At 47.0% G+C, this 17,687-nt stretch overlaps 1 protein-coding gene across 5 annotated transcripts in view; it reads right to left on the minus strand.

Annotated features, from left to right (window-relative positions):
• The window catches only part of ZBTB40 (zinc finger and BTB domain containing 40), a 69,366-nt gene that overhangs the window by 6,287 nt on the left and 45,392 nt on the right, over nucleotides 1–17,687 (minus strand). For all 5 annotated transcript variants that reach the window (XR_012079413.1, XR_012079414.1, XM_031683779.2 and 2 more), the window contains 11 exons: nucleotides 15,954–16,146; nucleotides 14,111–14,247; nucleotides 13,495–13,696; nucleotides 12,990–13,123; nucleotides 11,209–11,377; nucleotides 10,424–10,891; nucleotides 9,527–9,733; nucleotides 5,900–6,064; nucleotides 3,027–3,241; nucleotides 1,611–1,773; nucleotides 866–952 (listed from right to left, as the gene is read on the minus strand). Coding sequence is in view for 3 of the 5 variants with exons in the window: in XM_031683779.2 (XP_031539639.1) it covers nucleotides 866–952; nucleotides 1,611–1,773; nucleotides 3,027–3,241; nucleotides 5,900–6,064; nucleotides 9,527–9,733; nucleotides 10,424–10,891; nucleotides 11,209–11,377; nucleotides 12,990–13,123; nucleotides 13,495–13,696; nucleotides 14,111–14,247; nucleotides 15,954–16,146 (2,140 nt within the window). In the remaining 2 variants the exon portion in view is untranslated. The remainder of the gene's footprint in view (nucleotides 1–865; nucleotides 953–1,610; nucleotides 1,774–3,026; nucleotides 3,242–5,899; nucleotides 6,065–9,526; nucleotides 9,734–10,423; nucleotides 10,892–11,208; nucleotides 11,378–12,989; nucleotides 13,124–13,494; nucleotides 13,697–14,110; nucleotides 14,248–15,953; nucleotides 16,147–17,687) is intronic.

Consider the following 17,687-nt stretch of genomic DNA (forward strand, 5'->3'; position numbering starts at 1 on the left):
TAAGAAAAGCACATTTCAACATCTCTGAAATGGGATCAATGGCGTCTTACTACTGCTACGGGCCAGGTGGAGTCTGGGTGTAGTTGTCAACACTGCACGTGCGTGAACACCTAAAGAGGCAGCACTACGACTTGCAGGATGCAAGTCCCCAGCTCTAAAGAAAAGCCCTGAGACAGGAGCGGTGCATGTTTTTAACTCACGGGAACTAAATGGCTTAGGGGGGAGGCGGCAAGGGTTGGCTGCTCAGTACTTTCCCAAAGTGGGAAGCAGAGACCAGTTTTACGTGATGCTCAGGAGACCAAACCCACTGGCCTCACTACGCGCTCCGCCACCAGTGCTCCTGATGACTGAGCACAACGCCGCGTGGGGTAACACGCATGCCAACAACCTGAACTGAGGGCTACTCTGAGGAGCTGGATTCTAACCTTAATCAACTGATGCCCCCTTTTCTGAATACATACAACAGTGTGTAAAATCTATGTCAAATTAAGTCCAAAACAGCACTTAGGATAACCTGCAAATTCTAGGTAATAAGAAAGCACGGTTTAACTGGCAGCAGTTTTTCTTCTTAATGGTTCGTTAAAATGGTGCCTCTCGTGAGCGGCACTTTAGACTTGATGAGCTGTAACAGGAGTGATGATCATCACAGGCAAGAGGTGCTCACTGGCGCCTGGCCACGTTTCCTGTGCAGTAACATGCCCAGTTCTCAGTTACCCTAGGAAGTAGACACAACTGTCCCTGACTTGCAGATGAGGAAACTGAGGCAGGAGTTAGTGTTACTTAGCCTGGGTTGCAGAGCTGGCAGCAGTGCAGATGAGACCCCCTGCTGGGCGCCCCAGCCTGGGCGTCTGGGAAGGGCACTGACCTGAATGCTGGCACTTGATGTGGACCTGCAGCAGAGCCGGCGTGGGGAAGAGCTCCTTACACTGGTCACACTCGTGGAACTTCATATCTGCGAAGCACATGAGGACAAAAGTGGTGGGAAAGAACAAAAGAAAGGCTCTCTGAGTCTGGGGAGTAACAGGGCTAGGGGGCAGGATGGTGGCTCACACTTAGCAAGCATCTGCCAAGTGCCAGGAGCCTCATAGCCACGACACAGTAGCGCAATCTGCGGTAAAGAGCACAGATCTGGATCCAGAATGCCTGGATGCAAAGAGGACTGTCGTGAGAATTAAATGAGAAAACACTCATGTGGTGCTTAGTGTAGCGCCCTGCACTGGGGAAGCGCTTCCTAACTGCAAGCTGTTGTCATTATCCCCCAGTTTACCTGCAAGGTAAGTATGAATAGTTGACTTTCTGAAGAGAAGGAAACAGGCTGTGGAGTCAGGATTTCCGCCCTGGCCTGTGCCACCCTTCCCCGTGCCACGACCCAGGGCTGGTGGGAGCCCCACAGCTCCAGGTCTCCATGTCAGAACCAGTGCCAGTCAAGCTAGTGTTACTGGTGGGCTGATGTGGCGTTCTCAGGTGTGCTGGGTGGAACAGGTACTTACCACTGCAAATCGACTGTAGCACTGGAAGTCAGGACTTGGGGACAGAATCTAGGATGCTATGTCACCAAACCCCTCCCACTTATCAGCTCCCACTCCCTGTCCAGGGCTCCCCAACTTCACCTGCGTGCTCTGCTTTGATGTGCTTCTTGTGTTCAATGGTATTGGAAAAGGTTTTGTCACAGGAGCTGCACTGCAATGATGAGAACTTGGAAGACCGATGGTTCTGAGCAGCAAACACATCAGGGTGGTGGGTCCGATTGTGGTACCATAGACCAGACAATTGCTGAAAGGAATGTGCCGAAGGTTAGGTCTCAGATGCTCCAGTGAGTCGGAGAGTGGGCAAGACCTCAAGAGCGAGAAGAGCGTTCCCAGGGGAGCTTATGGATCTGGAACCACCCTCTTACCTACCACAGTGAGTGCTGACACGAGACAGGGGGGTGGGTGTTCACGGGAACAAGGCACCCATGTCCCTACTGAAGCCACTACAGAGCAGGGCTGAGTCCTCCAGAAACCCAGTCCTCATGAGCAGCCTAGGAGGGAGGTGTTAGGATCTTCCCAGTGAGGTGGAAGCTGAGGCACTGAGGGGTTAAATGACTTGCCCAAGGTCACACGATTAGTAAACAGCAGGACCAGGATTCAAACCCTGGCCTTCCAATGAAAATCTGTCTTTCACCACCAAGCTGTCTCACTGCCTCTCAGAGGCCCAGGGCGCAACAGAGGGACCTGCTGAGAGGGGCATGTGCTGTCCCTGCTCCATAAGCAAATGTCCCCCTCCTCCTGATTCCACAGCAGCACTGATACACTCTCCCTACAAGTCCACGGTTTCCTAGAGACCAAGCCCAGGTCTTACTCAGCTCTGTAACCCTAATGTCACAGCACAAGGCTTGGCGCAAAGTTAGCTCTGTTTTTGTTGAACTGAAGTTAGGTGCTGGGCTTCTCTGTCTGTGCCTGAATGTTAGCGATCCCAGCAAGAGCCCTTCTCTTCTCTGTGGTTTTAGAGTTTCTCACAAAAGTGATTTCTTTTTAGATCTATATGGGGTTTCACTTTATTTACATACCAAACGCTATGGGAAAAAAAAGCAGAGTTCTTCCCCAGGAGTTAAAAAAACTCACAAAACACCAATAATTGTGCTGAACAAGATTAATTCCAGGCAGTGTTATACACCCCATTGTCATTCCCACATCCTTCGACACATGGATCAATAGGTTCTAAAGAATGTGAGTACCCAAGGGGACAAGCAGCTTCAGTCCAGGACAAGGCTGAGCTCTAAGAGAAGTGCAAGACCTCTCCACTCCAATCAAAGCTCTGCCACTGCGTCACTCTGACCGGGCCACTGCATCACTCTGATCGGGTCACCGCAGAGCATCTGAGTAACTTACAAGCTGCATTCTTCATGAGAACCAGCCAAATGGTCAAATCCTGGAGACAAGATGTGCCCTGCAAGCCACACACGTGGAGGCCAAGGAAGACCAAAGGGAGAGTGGGTCAAGGACCCACCTGGGGGAGGAGCTCCTGCAGAACCTGAGCTCGCTCACCTGGTAGGCCTTGTTGCAGATCCCGCAGCTGAAAGGCTTCCCTCCCACGTGGGTCACCATGTGCCGCTCCAGCATGGAGGGGGCGCTGAAGATCTTCCCGCATGTGGGGCAGGGGTGGTACTCCTTGGAGTGCACCTCGTGGATGTGCTTGCGGTGGTCCTGCAGAGTTGGGAAGCTCATCCTGCACTTCTTGCAGTCATAGGGATCTTCTATGTCTGGTTCCACGAGAGGAAAGGGGAGGGGGGACACCACAAGAGTCAGTCAGTGAGAAGTGGTTTGTTGGGTACAGCTCCAGAAGCAAGGCAGTTTAGAGGTCAGGTAGGGCCACAGACTCCCAGGACTGCATCCGTGGCTAACTACCCCACCTTCCTTCTGGGAGGTGGGACTCCTCTGAGGCTTCTGGATTAACCACTTCTGCAGCATCAGATAGTTTCCCTCAATCCCCCATTTTACATCTTACGAGTTACATTCTATTTCACTGCTTCCCACGGAGCATCATCCTTGCTCTTCTGCTTGCTCTGGAGTATTCTAATTCTCTATAGAGATTTCCAGCCTACTCCCCAGAGCTTCAGCATGACTACTGAGTGGTCAGTAGTACAATTCAGAGGAGGAGTGCCTCGATCCCACTTTATATTGAACAAGAACTTTCCCTAAGTAATGTTTAGTAAGTGCTATACGACAGTGCATATATTAACTCACTTACTCCTGCCAGTCCTGTTTCATAGATTAGGAAAGTCAAGGCTTAGAGAATGCCCAGTGTCACAAGTACAGTGTTGCTGCGCTGGTAACAATCCCAGTGTTCACTCCCAGGGCTATGTTCTGAGCTGCAGGCTTAACTGGACAAAGCAACTCGTCAGTGGGACCTCAGAAACAAGAACTAGCACTGATGAAGAATACAGTTGCCATCCCTGTGGCAGGAAACTTCCGTCTTTATCTGAAAGCAACAGAAACTGAAATGCTTTAATAATAAAATCCTTTGCCCACAAAAGAGGCTCAGCCCACAAGCCAATGTTATGCGCGCACTGACTCAGGTTAACTCAGGAATTCTGACATGCAGCAGCACTTGGCATCATTAACTAGTTTCCCTGTGGACACCAGCTCTTGAAATCTCGGTTTTGTAAGATCCTCTGATGCAGTTCTCCGTAAGCAATGATGAGCTCCTGTGAAATGGGCAAGGGACTGTCAGTCAGCAGGAGAGGCCCTGGGAGCTGGGCCTGCTTCAGATGACGTGCTTTAAGGCACAGCAAAGCATTTCAGGTCCTCTCCATTCTGAAAACTGGCAATGTCTTCTCTCTCCTGACTCCATGCAATGCTACTGGGAGAAGGAAACTGAAGCAGAATATCACTGAAAGAGGCTGAGGGGGTATCAAAGTTGTGGCACTGGACCCAAGCCAAATCTCACTCATCCGGAAGTCTACTGCAACTGGATTTTTTGGACAACCTCGCAAACTCCTTGCAGGGAGGGGCAGCACTTTATGTTTCTCCTGTTTTGCCCAGTGTCCAGCCACGTGCTGGGCACATAGAAGCTTTCGCCAAGTCCCTTGCTGGCGGGATGACAACAAGCTTGAAAGTGCTGACAGAAAGCACATGCTGGTGAGACACTGTATTCGCCGACACTAGAAACTGGTGCGTGGGGAGCAGAGGGAGGGAGGGGAGAAGGGTATGCAAGGTGCATGGCATGAAAAAAAGATAGGCTCTGACGGTGACAGATGGCCCTGGAGAGGGCTGCTCTTGTCACCACAACTATCTGGCATTGATCGAGCATTTTCTAGGTGTCAGGCACAGAGCTTCATGCTTCACATGTGATATCTGTTTTAGTGAAACAATCTAATGTGGTAGCATTACTATGTTCTCTAGTTTACAGAAGGAGCACAAGAGGCTTAGAAAGGTAAAGACATCTGTTTGAGGCCTCAGGGAAGTAAATGGCCGAGTCAAGATTCAAGTCCAGGCCCGTGTGATTTCAGAGCCCACGCTCTTAGCCCCTGCTGCTGTGCTGTGCTGGCCACACACCTGCTGTGTAACAAGAACAGCTGGAGAAGATGTGATGTGACCAGCCAGATGCTACCCTGGCGACTTCCTGATGACTTCACGAGGAATCACAAAATCTTTTCCTCCCCTGTGTGTGTGTTGAACAGAAGTGTGTTTCTGTATAAGCTTTAGTAGGAGCGGACAAAGAAGGGAGCAGACCCTACTGAGTGAGCACCATGGCATTTGGAAGAGAATGCTGGGCAGGGCACAGCTCAGTGGCAGAGTGCATGCCTAGCATGCATGAGGTCCTGGATTCAAGTCTCAGTACCTCTATTAAATAAATAAATAAACTTAATCATCTCCTCCCATATTTAAAAAAAAAAAAGAAGAAAAGAAAAGAAAAGAAAAAAGAAAAAAGAAGGCTTTTAAGGGAGTAGACGAGGGACCACTCACAATGGTACACGTTAACTCAGAAAAGTGTCCGGGCTGCTCCAGTGGGGAAAGGCAGGCTACGACCACAAGATGAAAGTGGGAGAGGCGGAGTCGGCGTCGAAAAAAGCAGCTCACAGACAAATGGAAATATTCTGGTGTTCTACGAGCCTGTCTGTTACAGAGGCTCTTTCCTTCAAACATAATTGGTCTCTGTCAGCCGAAAAGAGCCAGGTGGGCTAAAAAGGAAGACAAGGAAATAGCCTGGACAGAGAAACAGGCATCACACAATGACACGTTAAAATGAGATTCTTCTTGAAATAAGAATGAGACTGGCCCTTGCAGGGGTAAGGGGAGGGGACGGCACTGTATGGGGCCCAGCTCTGGTGGAGTGACAGCCTCTGTTATGACAGCTGCACGCCTTCCCAGGGCCGGGCTGGTGCTGAATGCCTGACATCCACAATCTCAGTACGTACTGTGAAAGGTGTGCAGGTGGATGGAGAGGCCATTGGCTTGCCGGAAGCCCTTGCCACAATCCCTGCAGACATACGGCTTGTCCCCGGTGTGGGTCCTCACGTGGCGGGACAGCTCGATGGACTGAGCAAACACCGCATCACAGTACTGGCACGCATACATTTTTCCTGGAAATATGCATGAGTTTACTAGAGCCAGAACTAAACATTCATGGCACTCCTAAAAACAAAATCACATCCTAAGGCACAGGGGAGAGAAATATAATCTGGGAGATGCTGTTAAAACATCAGGCAATTTGTAATACACTGGGTGAGAGGTCTGAGCTATCCTGTCAGATGGCACTTCACAAACACAGCTGATCACACAGAGAGGGTATCAGTGTGGTCTTCCTACCCTGAGGGATAAGGACAGAGTTCTCATCACACAAGACTACCCATCTGTTAGCCTGGCCACCATAAGTATGGAAGAACTCGTTCCATTCCCAGGAAGCAGATACATCCTTGTGCCCAGAAATAGTGGAGTCTGGATCTGTTAAAAAACATACAGGGCAGAGATGCAACTACACATAAAAATGAGAGACATGGATTTAGAGAAGAAAGCAAGTCTTTCCCAGTGACTTGCTATAAGGATTCTCTTGGCTTCCCTATTTTCTCATGCACATAATGAAAATATAATGATCAGACTGCTAAATACTGTTAAAAAATATAGGTAAAGAGCTGGTCTGGGAAACTAGCATTTGTGAAAAAAAATGCCAGACCAACTGTACCTCCAATCTCCCTCATGGGCCAATAGAGAAGTGGGCAGATCAACAGGGTGAGGGTCCAGAACCCCCAGATCCTAGGGCTGGCCTCAACAAGAGCAATCAACCTCATTTTCATTTTTCACAGGCTACACTTTGGAGTAAGATTTTGTTAGGGAAAACAGAGAGCTTCTTGAACCAAGAGTTGAAGTGACTGAGAAGCCAGGACCCAGCCCTCAGCCTTCCCTAGCCCCACTGCTCTTATCTCAGAGCCTCATGTCCCATCTGTACACTAACAGCTCCCAGCTTCCCCCAGAACTTGACTTACACATCCAACTGCCTGCTACTCTACTTCCCCACCTGGAGGTCTGACAGGTTTCTCAAATCGATCCTGTCCAAACCAGAGCTCCTGATTCTCTGGCCCCACCTCCCCTACAACCGCCCCCCCCCCAACACATGCTTTCTCCACTTCGGTAAATGGCAGCATCCTTTACCCAGTTGCTCATACCAAAAATCCCAAAGCCATCCTTAATTTCTCTCTTTCCCTCACATTCCACATCCAATCTATTATTAATCCTGTCACTTCCACTTTCAAAAATACATCCTCAAACGTAAACATTTTTTACAACCCCTCCAACACAGCTCTAGTTGAAAAGTCTGTCACCTCCACACTAGACCACTGCAATGCCTCCTATCTCCCTGTTTACACTATACTCTTATTCTATTAAGGTTTATTATCCAGAGCAGCCAGAATTAACTTTAAAAAATATAAATCAGATCTTATCACTCCTCTGCTCAAAACTGTCCCTCAGCTTTCTGTGGCAGACAGAATAATGGCCCCACAGATGTCCACATCCTAATCCCTGACACTGGTGAATATGTCACCTCACATGGCAAAAGGGACTTTGCAGATGTGACTGAGGATCCTGAGATGGGAAGCTTATCTTGGATTACACCAGTGGGCCCGAGGGAACCTCAAGGGTCCTTCTAAGAGGCAGGAAGGAGAGTCAAGGGGGAGGCATGATGACGAAGCTGGGACTGGAGTAGTGTGTCCACCAGCCCAGAAACGAAACAACCTCTCGATTCTGGAAAAGGCAAGGAACAAGTTCTCCCCTAGAGCCCCCAGAAAGGACACATTCCACCAAAACTTTGGTTTTAGCTTTGTAAGACCCGTTTTGGACTTGTAACCTCCAAAGTGGTAAGATAATGCATTTGCATTTTTTAAGCCACCGTTCCTGGTAATTTTTTATAGCAGCAACAGAAACTAACACGCCTTACATAAAAACCAAAGCCCTGACCTGCGAGGCCTTCAGTGACCTCTCTGACTGCATCGCTCAACACTTCCCCTCATTTACTGTGCTTTAGCCCTTTCTAGTTGTCTCTGGCCTCTCAAACAGGTGAGGCTCGTTCCCACCTGGGGAAGGGCCTTCGCACTTGTGATGGTCTCCCGGATCTTTCACGGGTTCCACCTCTCACTGCATTCAGGTTTCCACTCAAGTCTCGCCCGCCTCCTCTGATGATACAAATAAACGGCGCCCACCCCCGCCCCTGCTCACTCATCTACTTGTCTTCACTGCATGACTGCTGCCTGAATTAACACCACACGTTTATATGTGGTCTGTTTATCCACTGGAATGTAAGTACTGCCTGGAAAAATGCTCAAGAAATTTATTCACTCAGTAAGTGTTTATCGAGGGCCTGCAATTGCTAAGTACTGTTCGAAGTTCCACAGATACGGCAGGGGGAAGGGGGAAAGAAAAGACCAAGAGCTCTACCCCCATGGAACATGCATTCTAACAGGCAGAGACTATGAACAAAATAAACTACTGCAGTAGATTACAGATCATGTGATAAGCAATATGGAGAACAGTAATGCAAGGGAACTAGGGCTAGGGCGCTAGGATTTTACACAGGGCAGTCAGGAGAGGCCTCGCGGCGACAGTGAAGTGTGAGTAAAGAGCTGAAGGGAGGTGAGGAGGTGAGGCGTGGGGCATCTGCAGGGAAGACATGCAAGCAGAGGAAACAGCAAGAACACAATTCCTGAGGCAGGCGCCCTGCAGGTCTGGGGCCTCGCAAGGAGGCTGCAACAGGTAGGAGAGGGCGAGTGAGGGGAGGGCAGTGAGAGGTGAGCTCAGAGAGGTATGGGGGTTGATTCCGTACGGCCTGGCAGGCTGCCGTACACATTTTACACTGAGTGAGATAAAAAGCCTTCGCAGGGTTTTGAGCAGAGAAGTGACTTGATACGGTTCGGAAGGACCACGTGGGCCTGTGTATTAAGAATACTGGTCAGGAAAGGGTGAGAGAAGGAGACCAGTAGGGGGCGACAACCACCACCTAGGCAAGAAGATGGTGGCATTAGTCCTTACACGTAAATGTTCCAAACGACACACAGAATCCTCCGAGAAGCCTTTCCTGACACTGCGCCTCCTCCTTCCGACCGCACTGGAGGCCCCTACTTCATTCTTCCGCATCTCCTCGTAATGGTGCTATTTCACACCACACCACTGATGACTCTGCTCTGTAACTGTCTCTGTCTAGAGACACCCTAGACCGTTAGCTCTGCGAGCACGGGGATTCCAGCTTTGTCACCGAGCATCTGCCACTGCCTGATCCACAGCAGGTGCTCAACTAATGGTTTTCCTGTGCTTGAACTACATCCCAAAGCCCAAGGCATTCCTGGCCTCATGAAATTCTCTAACTATAAAGTCATGATGTTAGGTGAACCAGCCTCTCTTCAGAAACTCTCAGCATCTTACATGTCTGTGCACACATGGACTCTCATCACGTGTGCACCCAGAGAGGCTCTGCTCTGTTTCCATGAAATGGGCTGTTAGGCAACTCACACTGTGAAAAGTCTGCAGGAAAAATGAAGCAAAAATGAAGCACTCACCTTCTGAGTGCTTCTTCTTGGTGTGGTAGGCGAGGGCAGAGGCCTGGGTGAAGGTCATGAGGCAGTGCTTGCACATGAACGGGCGGTCCCCAGTGTGAAGGCGAAGGTGGTTCTTCAGGGTAGAATTGGCCGCAAACTTGGCCCCACACTCTTCACAGGAGAATGGCTTCTCGTCAAAGTGCTCTGTCAGTTTGTGGTACTGCATGCCTAGGGAAGCCGTGCCAGGGACCAGAGATACCAGTGATCAGTGACATGAATCCAGCAAGAGGACACACCAGAGCACCGTCTCAGGCCAGGCCTCAAGAGGAAGCACAGCGGGAAGGACAGGACGCCAGCACGTCAGGGCACCCCGGGCGCCCCCCCCCCCCCCGCCGGATGGGGCGTGCAGTGCTCTGGGCTTATCTTTTCTATCCTCTCTCTCTTAAATAGGACCCAGTCACCCACAAAGAGTGGAACAGAACTCATTTTTCTGTTTCATTAGGTTTATCCAACATCTAGGGCAAGGAAAAACAATTCTGACTCTACATCCCCTGGTTCCTCTGAGTCTTGTTTACCATCAAGAAACAAGTGGAAAACTAAGAGGTATTAAATAGCTCGTCATTATTATGAATAATAATAGCCGCAATTCACTGAGGACTAACTCTATTGAAGGCACTGTACTAGGTGTTCTAGCTGTTTTAGCTCACATCTTCCTAACAATCAGGGAGCCTATTTAACAGAGGGGCAATTAAAGCTTAGAAAGCTGATTCCGAAACACTACCGAGCCTCTGTGGGAACCTGCTCTACCTTCTAAGCCCTTCCATGCTCCTTACTGCATACAACTGGAGGCAAGGCCTGGAATCCAAACCACAGTCTCCAGAATTATCATCCTCTATCACTTCACCTTCTTGAATGTACCTGAGGCATGAGCAAATTCTCTTCCACAGAGGTCACATGTCACCGGGAGCCTCTTCTTCTTCTTCTTGGGGACGTCAGGCTCTCCACCTGCACCATGAGCCTCCAGCTGATGCTTCTCCAGCTCCTTCTTAGAATCCTTGGTCTCATTACACTCCTTACACTGCACCTGTTTGCTCTTGGCCACCCGACAGCGCTTCATGTGTACCTTGAGGCGGCAGTAGAAATGGAAGCTTTTGTCACAGGCCTTACAGATGAAGCTCTTCTTGGCAGAGTCTGGGGAGGCAGAAGTGTCTTTCTCGTGTTGCTCTGGCAAGGAGCCTGTCTCTCCTTGACCGTTCTGCTTCCCAGGCTGGCAGTCTTCTTCAGCTGGCTCAGCTGTCTTTTCGTCTGCTTTGTCCTTGGCTTCAAGGTGAAATTTACTACTCACCGCCCACGTTTCCTTCTCTCCGTTTTCCTGAGTAAGGAAACCTGCAGAGGAGAGAGATTTCATGGCTCTGGGAATTCTCGAAGTTTCTACTTTGCTCTCTAACTTCCCTTCTTAGGGGAGAATGGAGACTACCTGGGATCCTTATGAAACTCTGAAGCAGTATCACTGTCATCCTTAGTCTCTGATAAACACAAACAGCACCAGTTTACATTCATGCCTGACTTTTCTAAGTATTGAGAGAGCATAGAATAAATAAATAAGGCAGCGACAATGAACTCTCCCATGAACTGCTGCCTCTTCTCCCCAGTAAGGAAACGACTGGGGGAGCTAACAGGACCCCACCCGCTCTGTTTCTTACCAGTGTTCGCTAACTCCTGCATGACAGGCTGTAGGCCTGGGAAAGACCTGTGGACGCTGCACAGAAGCTGACATATTTCAAGGGCTGAGATGGACTTTTCCATGGCTCTGCTCAGCAATGCTCTCAGGGAAGCTTCAGGGCTGGTTGTCTCAGAGGAAATGCTCAGAATCTAAATGGATACCATGAGACAAAGGTTTATGGTTAATATCAGCAGATTTCTTCCATGGTTTTCAATTAGAAAACAAAGCTAATTTTAGGGATGCATTGCTCCAGCTATAACAAGGATGGATTTCTTGTGATAAATATAGTGGAGAACACTCTTTCTCCAAGAACAGGGAAATTAACAAAATTTAAACGAGGAGGCACACGTGAAGACAAATGTGCAAACACAAAGAAGGTGCAAGCGAGGTAGCACTGAGGGTTTTCTGCAAGTATCTTCTCAGAAGCCAGGAGTCTCCCAAAGACCTTTCCTAGATCTTAATATTAAAAGCTTAAAAAGCTATAGGATTTGGTTGTTGGCATTTCTGTTTTGAAGATCAAGATAATTTTTCATAATATATAACTGTCTCAATGTCGGGAAGTAATTCTGCACGATCAGTGGCTTCACATTTTTAGATACTTAGATGTACCCTTTAAACATCATTTTCTTTCATAAAGAAACTCAGCTTTTTAAAGAAGGTTCAAATAGGGGCTTTAAAGAGGCCAAGAATATTATTTCAAAGCCATCCTCTCAGAATGTTAGAGCTATCAGCAGAAAGAGTCAGAACACTGAGAAAATAAAGCTAAACCATCCACAGATGGCCACATGGAATTTTCATTTTGGAAGATATTTTATTTCTGCTCTTTTCAAGTCTATCTAAATAAACCCAATGTCCCTGGAGGCAGGCATGAGACTAATTAGTGAGGCTAAAACTGATCAACTGCAGAAGCCCCATCTCTGAAGTACGAGGCACGCTGGAGAGAGTCTAGCAGATGAATCTCTCCTCTGAAGCCCCCAGAAGAGTGCACCATCGTCCTCCCATCTGAGAGTCAGACCAAGGCTGGGCTGTCACCTGTGGATCGAGTTAGAAACCAGACCTTCCATACACCATCCGTGTCTACTTGGATCAAGAAGCACGACAGGTGAATTTAGTTTAATTTTATGTTCCTTTATGATTCTTTCCCACTCAAGATGCACATAATCCTGGGATGAATTCGTGAATCCCCCCCCAGTCCCCACCTGGTTTTTCTGGGATGCTGGCCACACTGTGAGAAGCCTTACAGAAAGTGAATTGGCACAATTTGCTACCCCATATGGGCAAAGGCTTTGTTCTTTCTATGTTTATTCTGGCTGTTTCTGGAAGCCAGAATAGAGCATGTAATAAGACCAATTTTACTTTTCTTCCTCTGGAAAAAGTTGCTTCTTAGAACATGGGAGAGGGCAGTGTCACGGTTCCCTCTGAGTTTCCTAGGTTGAGACAAATGCAGTAAATCTGGGTTTGAGTCACATAAACCCGAGTTCAAATCCTGGTTGCTTCCCCGTCCAGCTGGTACGTCCTAGGTATGTTGCTGAACCCCTTGATGCCTGAGCGCCCTTATCAGTAAACTGTGGACGATATCACAGGCCACTTAAAAGTTGGGAGGATTAAAAGAACTGAAGTATCACAAAGCATCACCTAGCCCAGGGCTCGGCCCACAGCAGCCGCCCCGCGGAAGCTGGCTCCTCCCTCAGGAGTGAAGACAGTTCCAGGCATCAGCGTCATCAAACTCCCCCAAACGCTGCGTCTCTATTCCCACCACACCTCTTTCACTGTCTCTGCCAGCTGCTCCTCCTCTGAGGTCAAGCACCTGAGCTCAGCCCTTCGCTGGGCGGCCTCTAGGATCAGTCTGTGATGCCTCAGGATGGTTTCAAAGGCAGCACTTTCTGGTGTGGCCACTGAAAAAGGAGGGAGGGATTGAAAAGTCATTAGTGAAACTACGAGCACCATTTTTTTTCCTTTCGCTTTTTCTCAATTCAGTTCTTCATATTGAGAATATACCTCATCTATCTGCCACCTGGGGCTGCAGTGAGGAAAGTGGCAAGGAGTGCTGTAACCGAGTATAATTGCTAACGTAAGCTTAGAATGACTGCTGCGTATTTTACTTTAAAAGGTTTACAAACCTCACGTCCCTGAACAAAATCGCCAGTCCTTACTTCTAATGGTCGGGATGTGGAAGGCTACCGTAAGAAAGCTCCCTCTGTTTTCTGGGAAGACTGACGATAATCTCCGGTGGGGGCAAAGCCACCACAGAGGTCAGGAAGCCTACCTGCCCGGAAGAAAGCGTCGGCGCCAGGCTCCCTTCGTATTTCCTCCAGGAGCAGGTTCAACGGGCAGGTCTTTGTTTCCTGAGCCACCAGCAGCAGTTGCCAAATGGCTGTTGCAGAGAGAGCCTGCTTTTCTAGAGCTGCTGACATCAGAGCACTGAAACCACCCGAACCAGAGTCACGTTTCACGAGCTTCTCCATGACCTTCAAGACGCAGCACAAACATACAAGTAAGGGACTTTCTAGTCACTGGCCCAGCTGCTGAGCTGCAAGTCTGAGCAGTGGATTTTAGTGAATGTATTTCTGGGGAGGAGTTTTTCAACATCCTTCACCTCTTTCAACCGAAGAGATTTTCATACATGACAAAGGCAAAGTTCTCTGTGCCTCCTTTTGAATGTGTTTCCTTACCACTGCGGAGATAACAACTAATCCTACTTGTCACTCTGCCTTAGAAGTTAGATCACCTATTTCTCCTTTGCTGCTGATTCCTTAACATTTCTCAACATGGCTGGTTTCGGCGTATGTTTACATAAAACATAAACATATATTTTTTAAATATGTGTTCATCTCTTTTCCTTCTCTCATTTTACCCACCCTCCCTCCCTCCCTCTCTCTTACCTCTCTTTCTCCAGGGGCTAAACTCTTCACGTGTGGGATCATTTTTAGTAACATCTGGTTGTCTGTGAAAATCTCAGAGAGGTTTTCATGATACCGTCTCAACAGCTCAATCCCATAATCATCAGGGCTTGCTTGGACTGTAAGGATATTAGCAAAACAATAATGTTTGATACAACAAAACCTCCTTAAGGGCTTCTCCTACAGAACACGAGAGGAGTTACAAATGAAGGCAGGAGAGCGCGATCGGCATTAGAGTGCTGTCTCCTCTGGAGAGTAAGTGCAGCTCCTGGCTTGGGGCCTCACACACATGTGTTCACATCTCCTTTGGTCTACACTTAATCACTCAGCGCTTCAGGGTCACAAAACCACTACCACTTTGAAAGTTAGTGCCCGGTGGTAGAAGCTAGTGATTGCTCAACAGGGGGGTAATTAGAAGGCTGCACTTGTAAGAGATTCAGACGTACAGATTCAAGGGATATTATCCGTCAGGCCTGAGGTAAAGGATGCATGTGGCGATCCAAAATACAGGCAGGCATGAGTCAGGACTGCTGACCTACTGCTCTTCTGTTTATACGCCCTCTGAGCCAATCTTTTAAAAGGTCATATTTATTTGAAAGTAAAGTCAAAACTATCAGGCATTCCCCTTAGCTCTGCAGATATTTAAAAATTTATTCTCCTCTTTGGCCCAGTAACTCCACTTCTGGGAATCTAGCCTTAAGAAATGATCTAAAGGTTAAAAAAAAAATCTGTGTACAAAGATATTTGCCTGTGTATAATTTGTGATTGTGATGATGAAGATAACAGCTAATGTTCACTGAATGCTTACTATGTGCAGAGCACTGTGCTAAATATTTACATATATTATCTCACAGTAGCCATAAAAATGAACGTGATAGGTATCATTCTTATCCCTGTCTCACAGAGGAGAGAATGAAGTTCAGAAGGGTTAAGTCACTTAGTCAGGGTCACACAACTACCAAAGGAGTCAGGGTGCAAATCCCGATAGTCACGACAGTCTTAAGCGTCATGCCACATGTGCCCCGGACGAGGGTAAGAGTGATACAGCATACGTGTCCTTATGATGGAAAACTGCATGGCCTTAAAAAATAGAATGCTAGGGAGTGTTCTGAAATGTGGAGAATGTTTATGTCACATTGTTGAATGGGGGAAATTATAAAACATGGTAGTGTCTCAACATTGTAAAAATAATGTGATAGATACAATACATCAATGTATTAATATTGAAATAATCAAGTGGTGGGATTTGAGGTTGTTTTCTTTATTTTTCAGATTGTTCGAGGTTGTGTAAGTATGCATTATTTTTATAAGCCAGTAAATAAGTTCTCTCATTTCCCAAATACCCTTTTTCTGAAAACCACCTGAGTCTCCAGCGCTCCGAGATGGGAGAGGGTTGGCTGGAGTTGGGCTGTTTTTCTAAGTGGGACACGGACTCATTTCCGCAGACTGGACTGACATGAGGGGCAGTTAATTCGGGGACTGCTGGTGCTGGAGCCACAGCACTCAAGTGGGAATGGGGACATCAAGGCGTGAGCTTCTGTCCACTCCGTGGGCAGGTGACATGGGACAGCCTGGGAAAGCCACACATTAATAAACCCTGAACCATGGGAACATTGTGAGGGAGCTTAATGGAGAAGAGCAGTTCTCAGGTTTCAGAACTTAACTCCAGAAACACTGAGCCTCACTGATTTGTGAGCTAGTTTCTCTTTCGTAATGGCTTTTCTTAACACTGTCTTATCTCCCCAGCAAGGAACCAGAGGGTGTTTCAAGCTGCAATTTTTTGGAGGGGTAGTTCCAGTCCAGAGAGTCAATAATTAACTAATACCTGTGGTGCTCGGCAAAGTGGCTAATTTCTGCAAATTCTCCAGCAGAAGGCCCAAGTTTGGGAATGTCATCTTCACTGCCTGAAGGAGTTTTACCAAACTCCCAGCACTCAGGGTCTTCTCTTCAGACATTCTGTACAACAAGTTTTCTATTGTCTCCTTGGGTGTTCCGCCCTCACAGCAATTCAGAATCACCTGCAGTGGCAAGCAATCAACCCGACACAAGTTACTGGCAATTCTAAATGTATCTGACGCACCACTGGAAACCCAGCAAGACAGCATTACAAGACGCCTGCCTCCAGGTCCTCTTCTGCTGGTCTCTAGTGCCACTTTTGTCATAGTCTTTTCCTTATTCTGTTTCAATAAAAATCCAAAACATTCTCCAAACAGCTCTATGAAAATCTTCCCTTCTCAATTGCAGGTTGCCTCCAACATTTTGCATTTTGTGAAAATATTCTTAGGCTGGCCACTATGACACAGTGAGTAGCTTACATCTAACCTGGTTCTTTAGATTGAGTTTGTTCAGACAGGAAGATTGAGAAATAGCCTGGCAATTAATAAACACAGTTACAATGTTTTTCAATCTTTGTTCATTTGGTAAAGTACATGACAGTGGTAGAGGTTGCAAGTTCAAAGCAATTCTATTATTTTACTTCCTTTTACTTTATTTATGTAGCAATTTGAATACCCAGATACTTCATACGCTTGTCTGTGGCCTCCAAAATAATAGATTTAAAGTGCATTCCTGGATTATTTTTTCCTGCAGACTCTTTATTATCTATCCTTCTCCCTCCCAGTGGCCACATGCACCAGCTCCAGTCATCTTCCCAGAGTTCTACTCCCTTGTTCTTCCTTGCTGTGCTAGAGGGCTTTCTGAGTCAAGAGGGCACAGGCCTCTAGCAAAAGGTTGAAAATAAAACACATGACAGTTACTTTATATTTTCCTATTATAATCGAACTATTTCTTAATGAATTATAATTTACTATGCATAACTTGGCTCTTATGGATAAGGCAGGGGATTACTTCAATACATGTAATCTATAGATTCACAGTAACTGAATTTTGAGCTTTCCTTTGGGAAGATGCCAGTTCTCAGGAGAGTCAAGCAGATCAGTCATGGTAGCATGCCAGAGGACACCATTATCAAATTAACTCCCATTTAAAAATAATAAATTTAGCCACAAAACAAAATTGGTTTTATACATGTGGAAGGAATATCTATACTACATAAATATGAAAGGAATATGTATATTACAAATTAACTTGTCATATTCGTCGTCAGTACAGAGCATAGCCATTCTCTTTGTCTAAGGTCTAATATGTATTAGATTTCTACTAAATGAATCATAATTTAAAACTCAAGAGCTTGTGTCTAAAAATCACACTGATTTCCGTGCTATCTCTTAGTTCCTAAACCATCATCTGATACAAAATGAGACAGCCAGACAGTGAGCATGGACTTTAAAGCCACACAGGCCTAGTTTGAATCCCAGTTCTAAAATCTATGGCCTGTGTGACCTTGGGAAAGTTATTAAATTCTTTGAAAAGAAGGTAACAATATCAACTCTTGCACAGTTGTTCTGAGGATTCTCTAAAATGAGGTTGCTGTTTATAGAGCCAAGTGTAACTCCCAGGACGTATGTGATTGTTAATAAGTGACAATGGTTACTGATATTATTAGGAAGCCGGATGCACAGTGGTTAAGAAGATGTGCTTTGTTTAGAACTCTGAATTC

This window comes from Vicugna pacos, chromosome 13, assembly GCF_048564905.1.
Source record: "Vicugna pacos chromosome 13, VicPac4, whole genome shotgun sequence".
Taxonomy (NCBI): Eukaryota; Metazoa; Chordata; class Mammalia; order Artiodactyla; family Camelidae; genus Vicugna; species Vicugna pacos.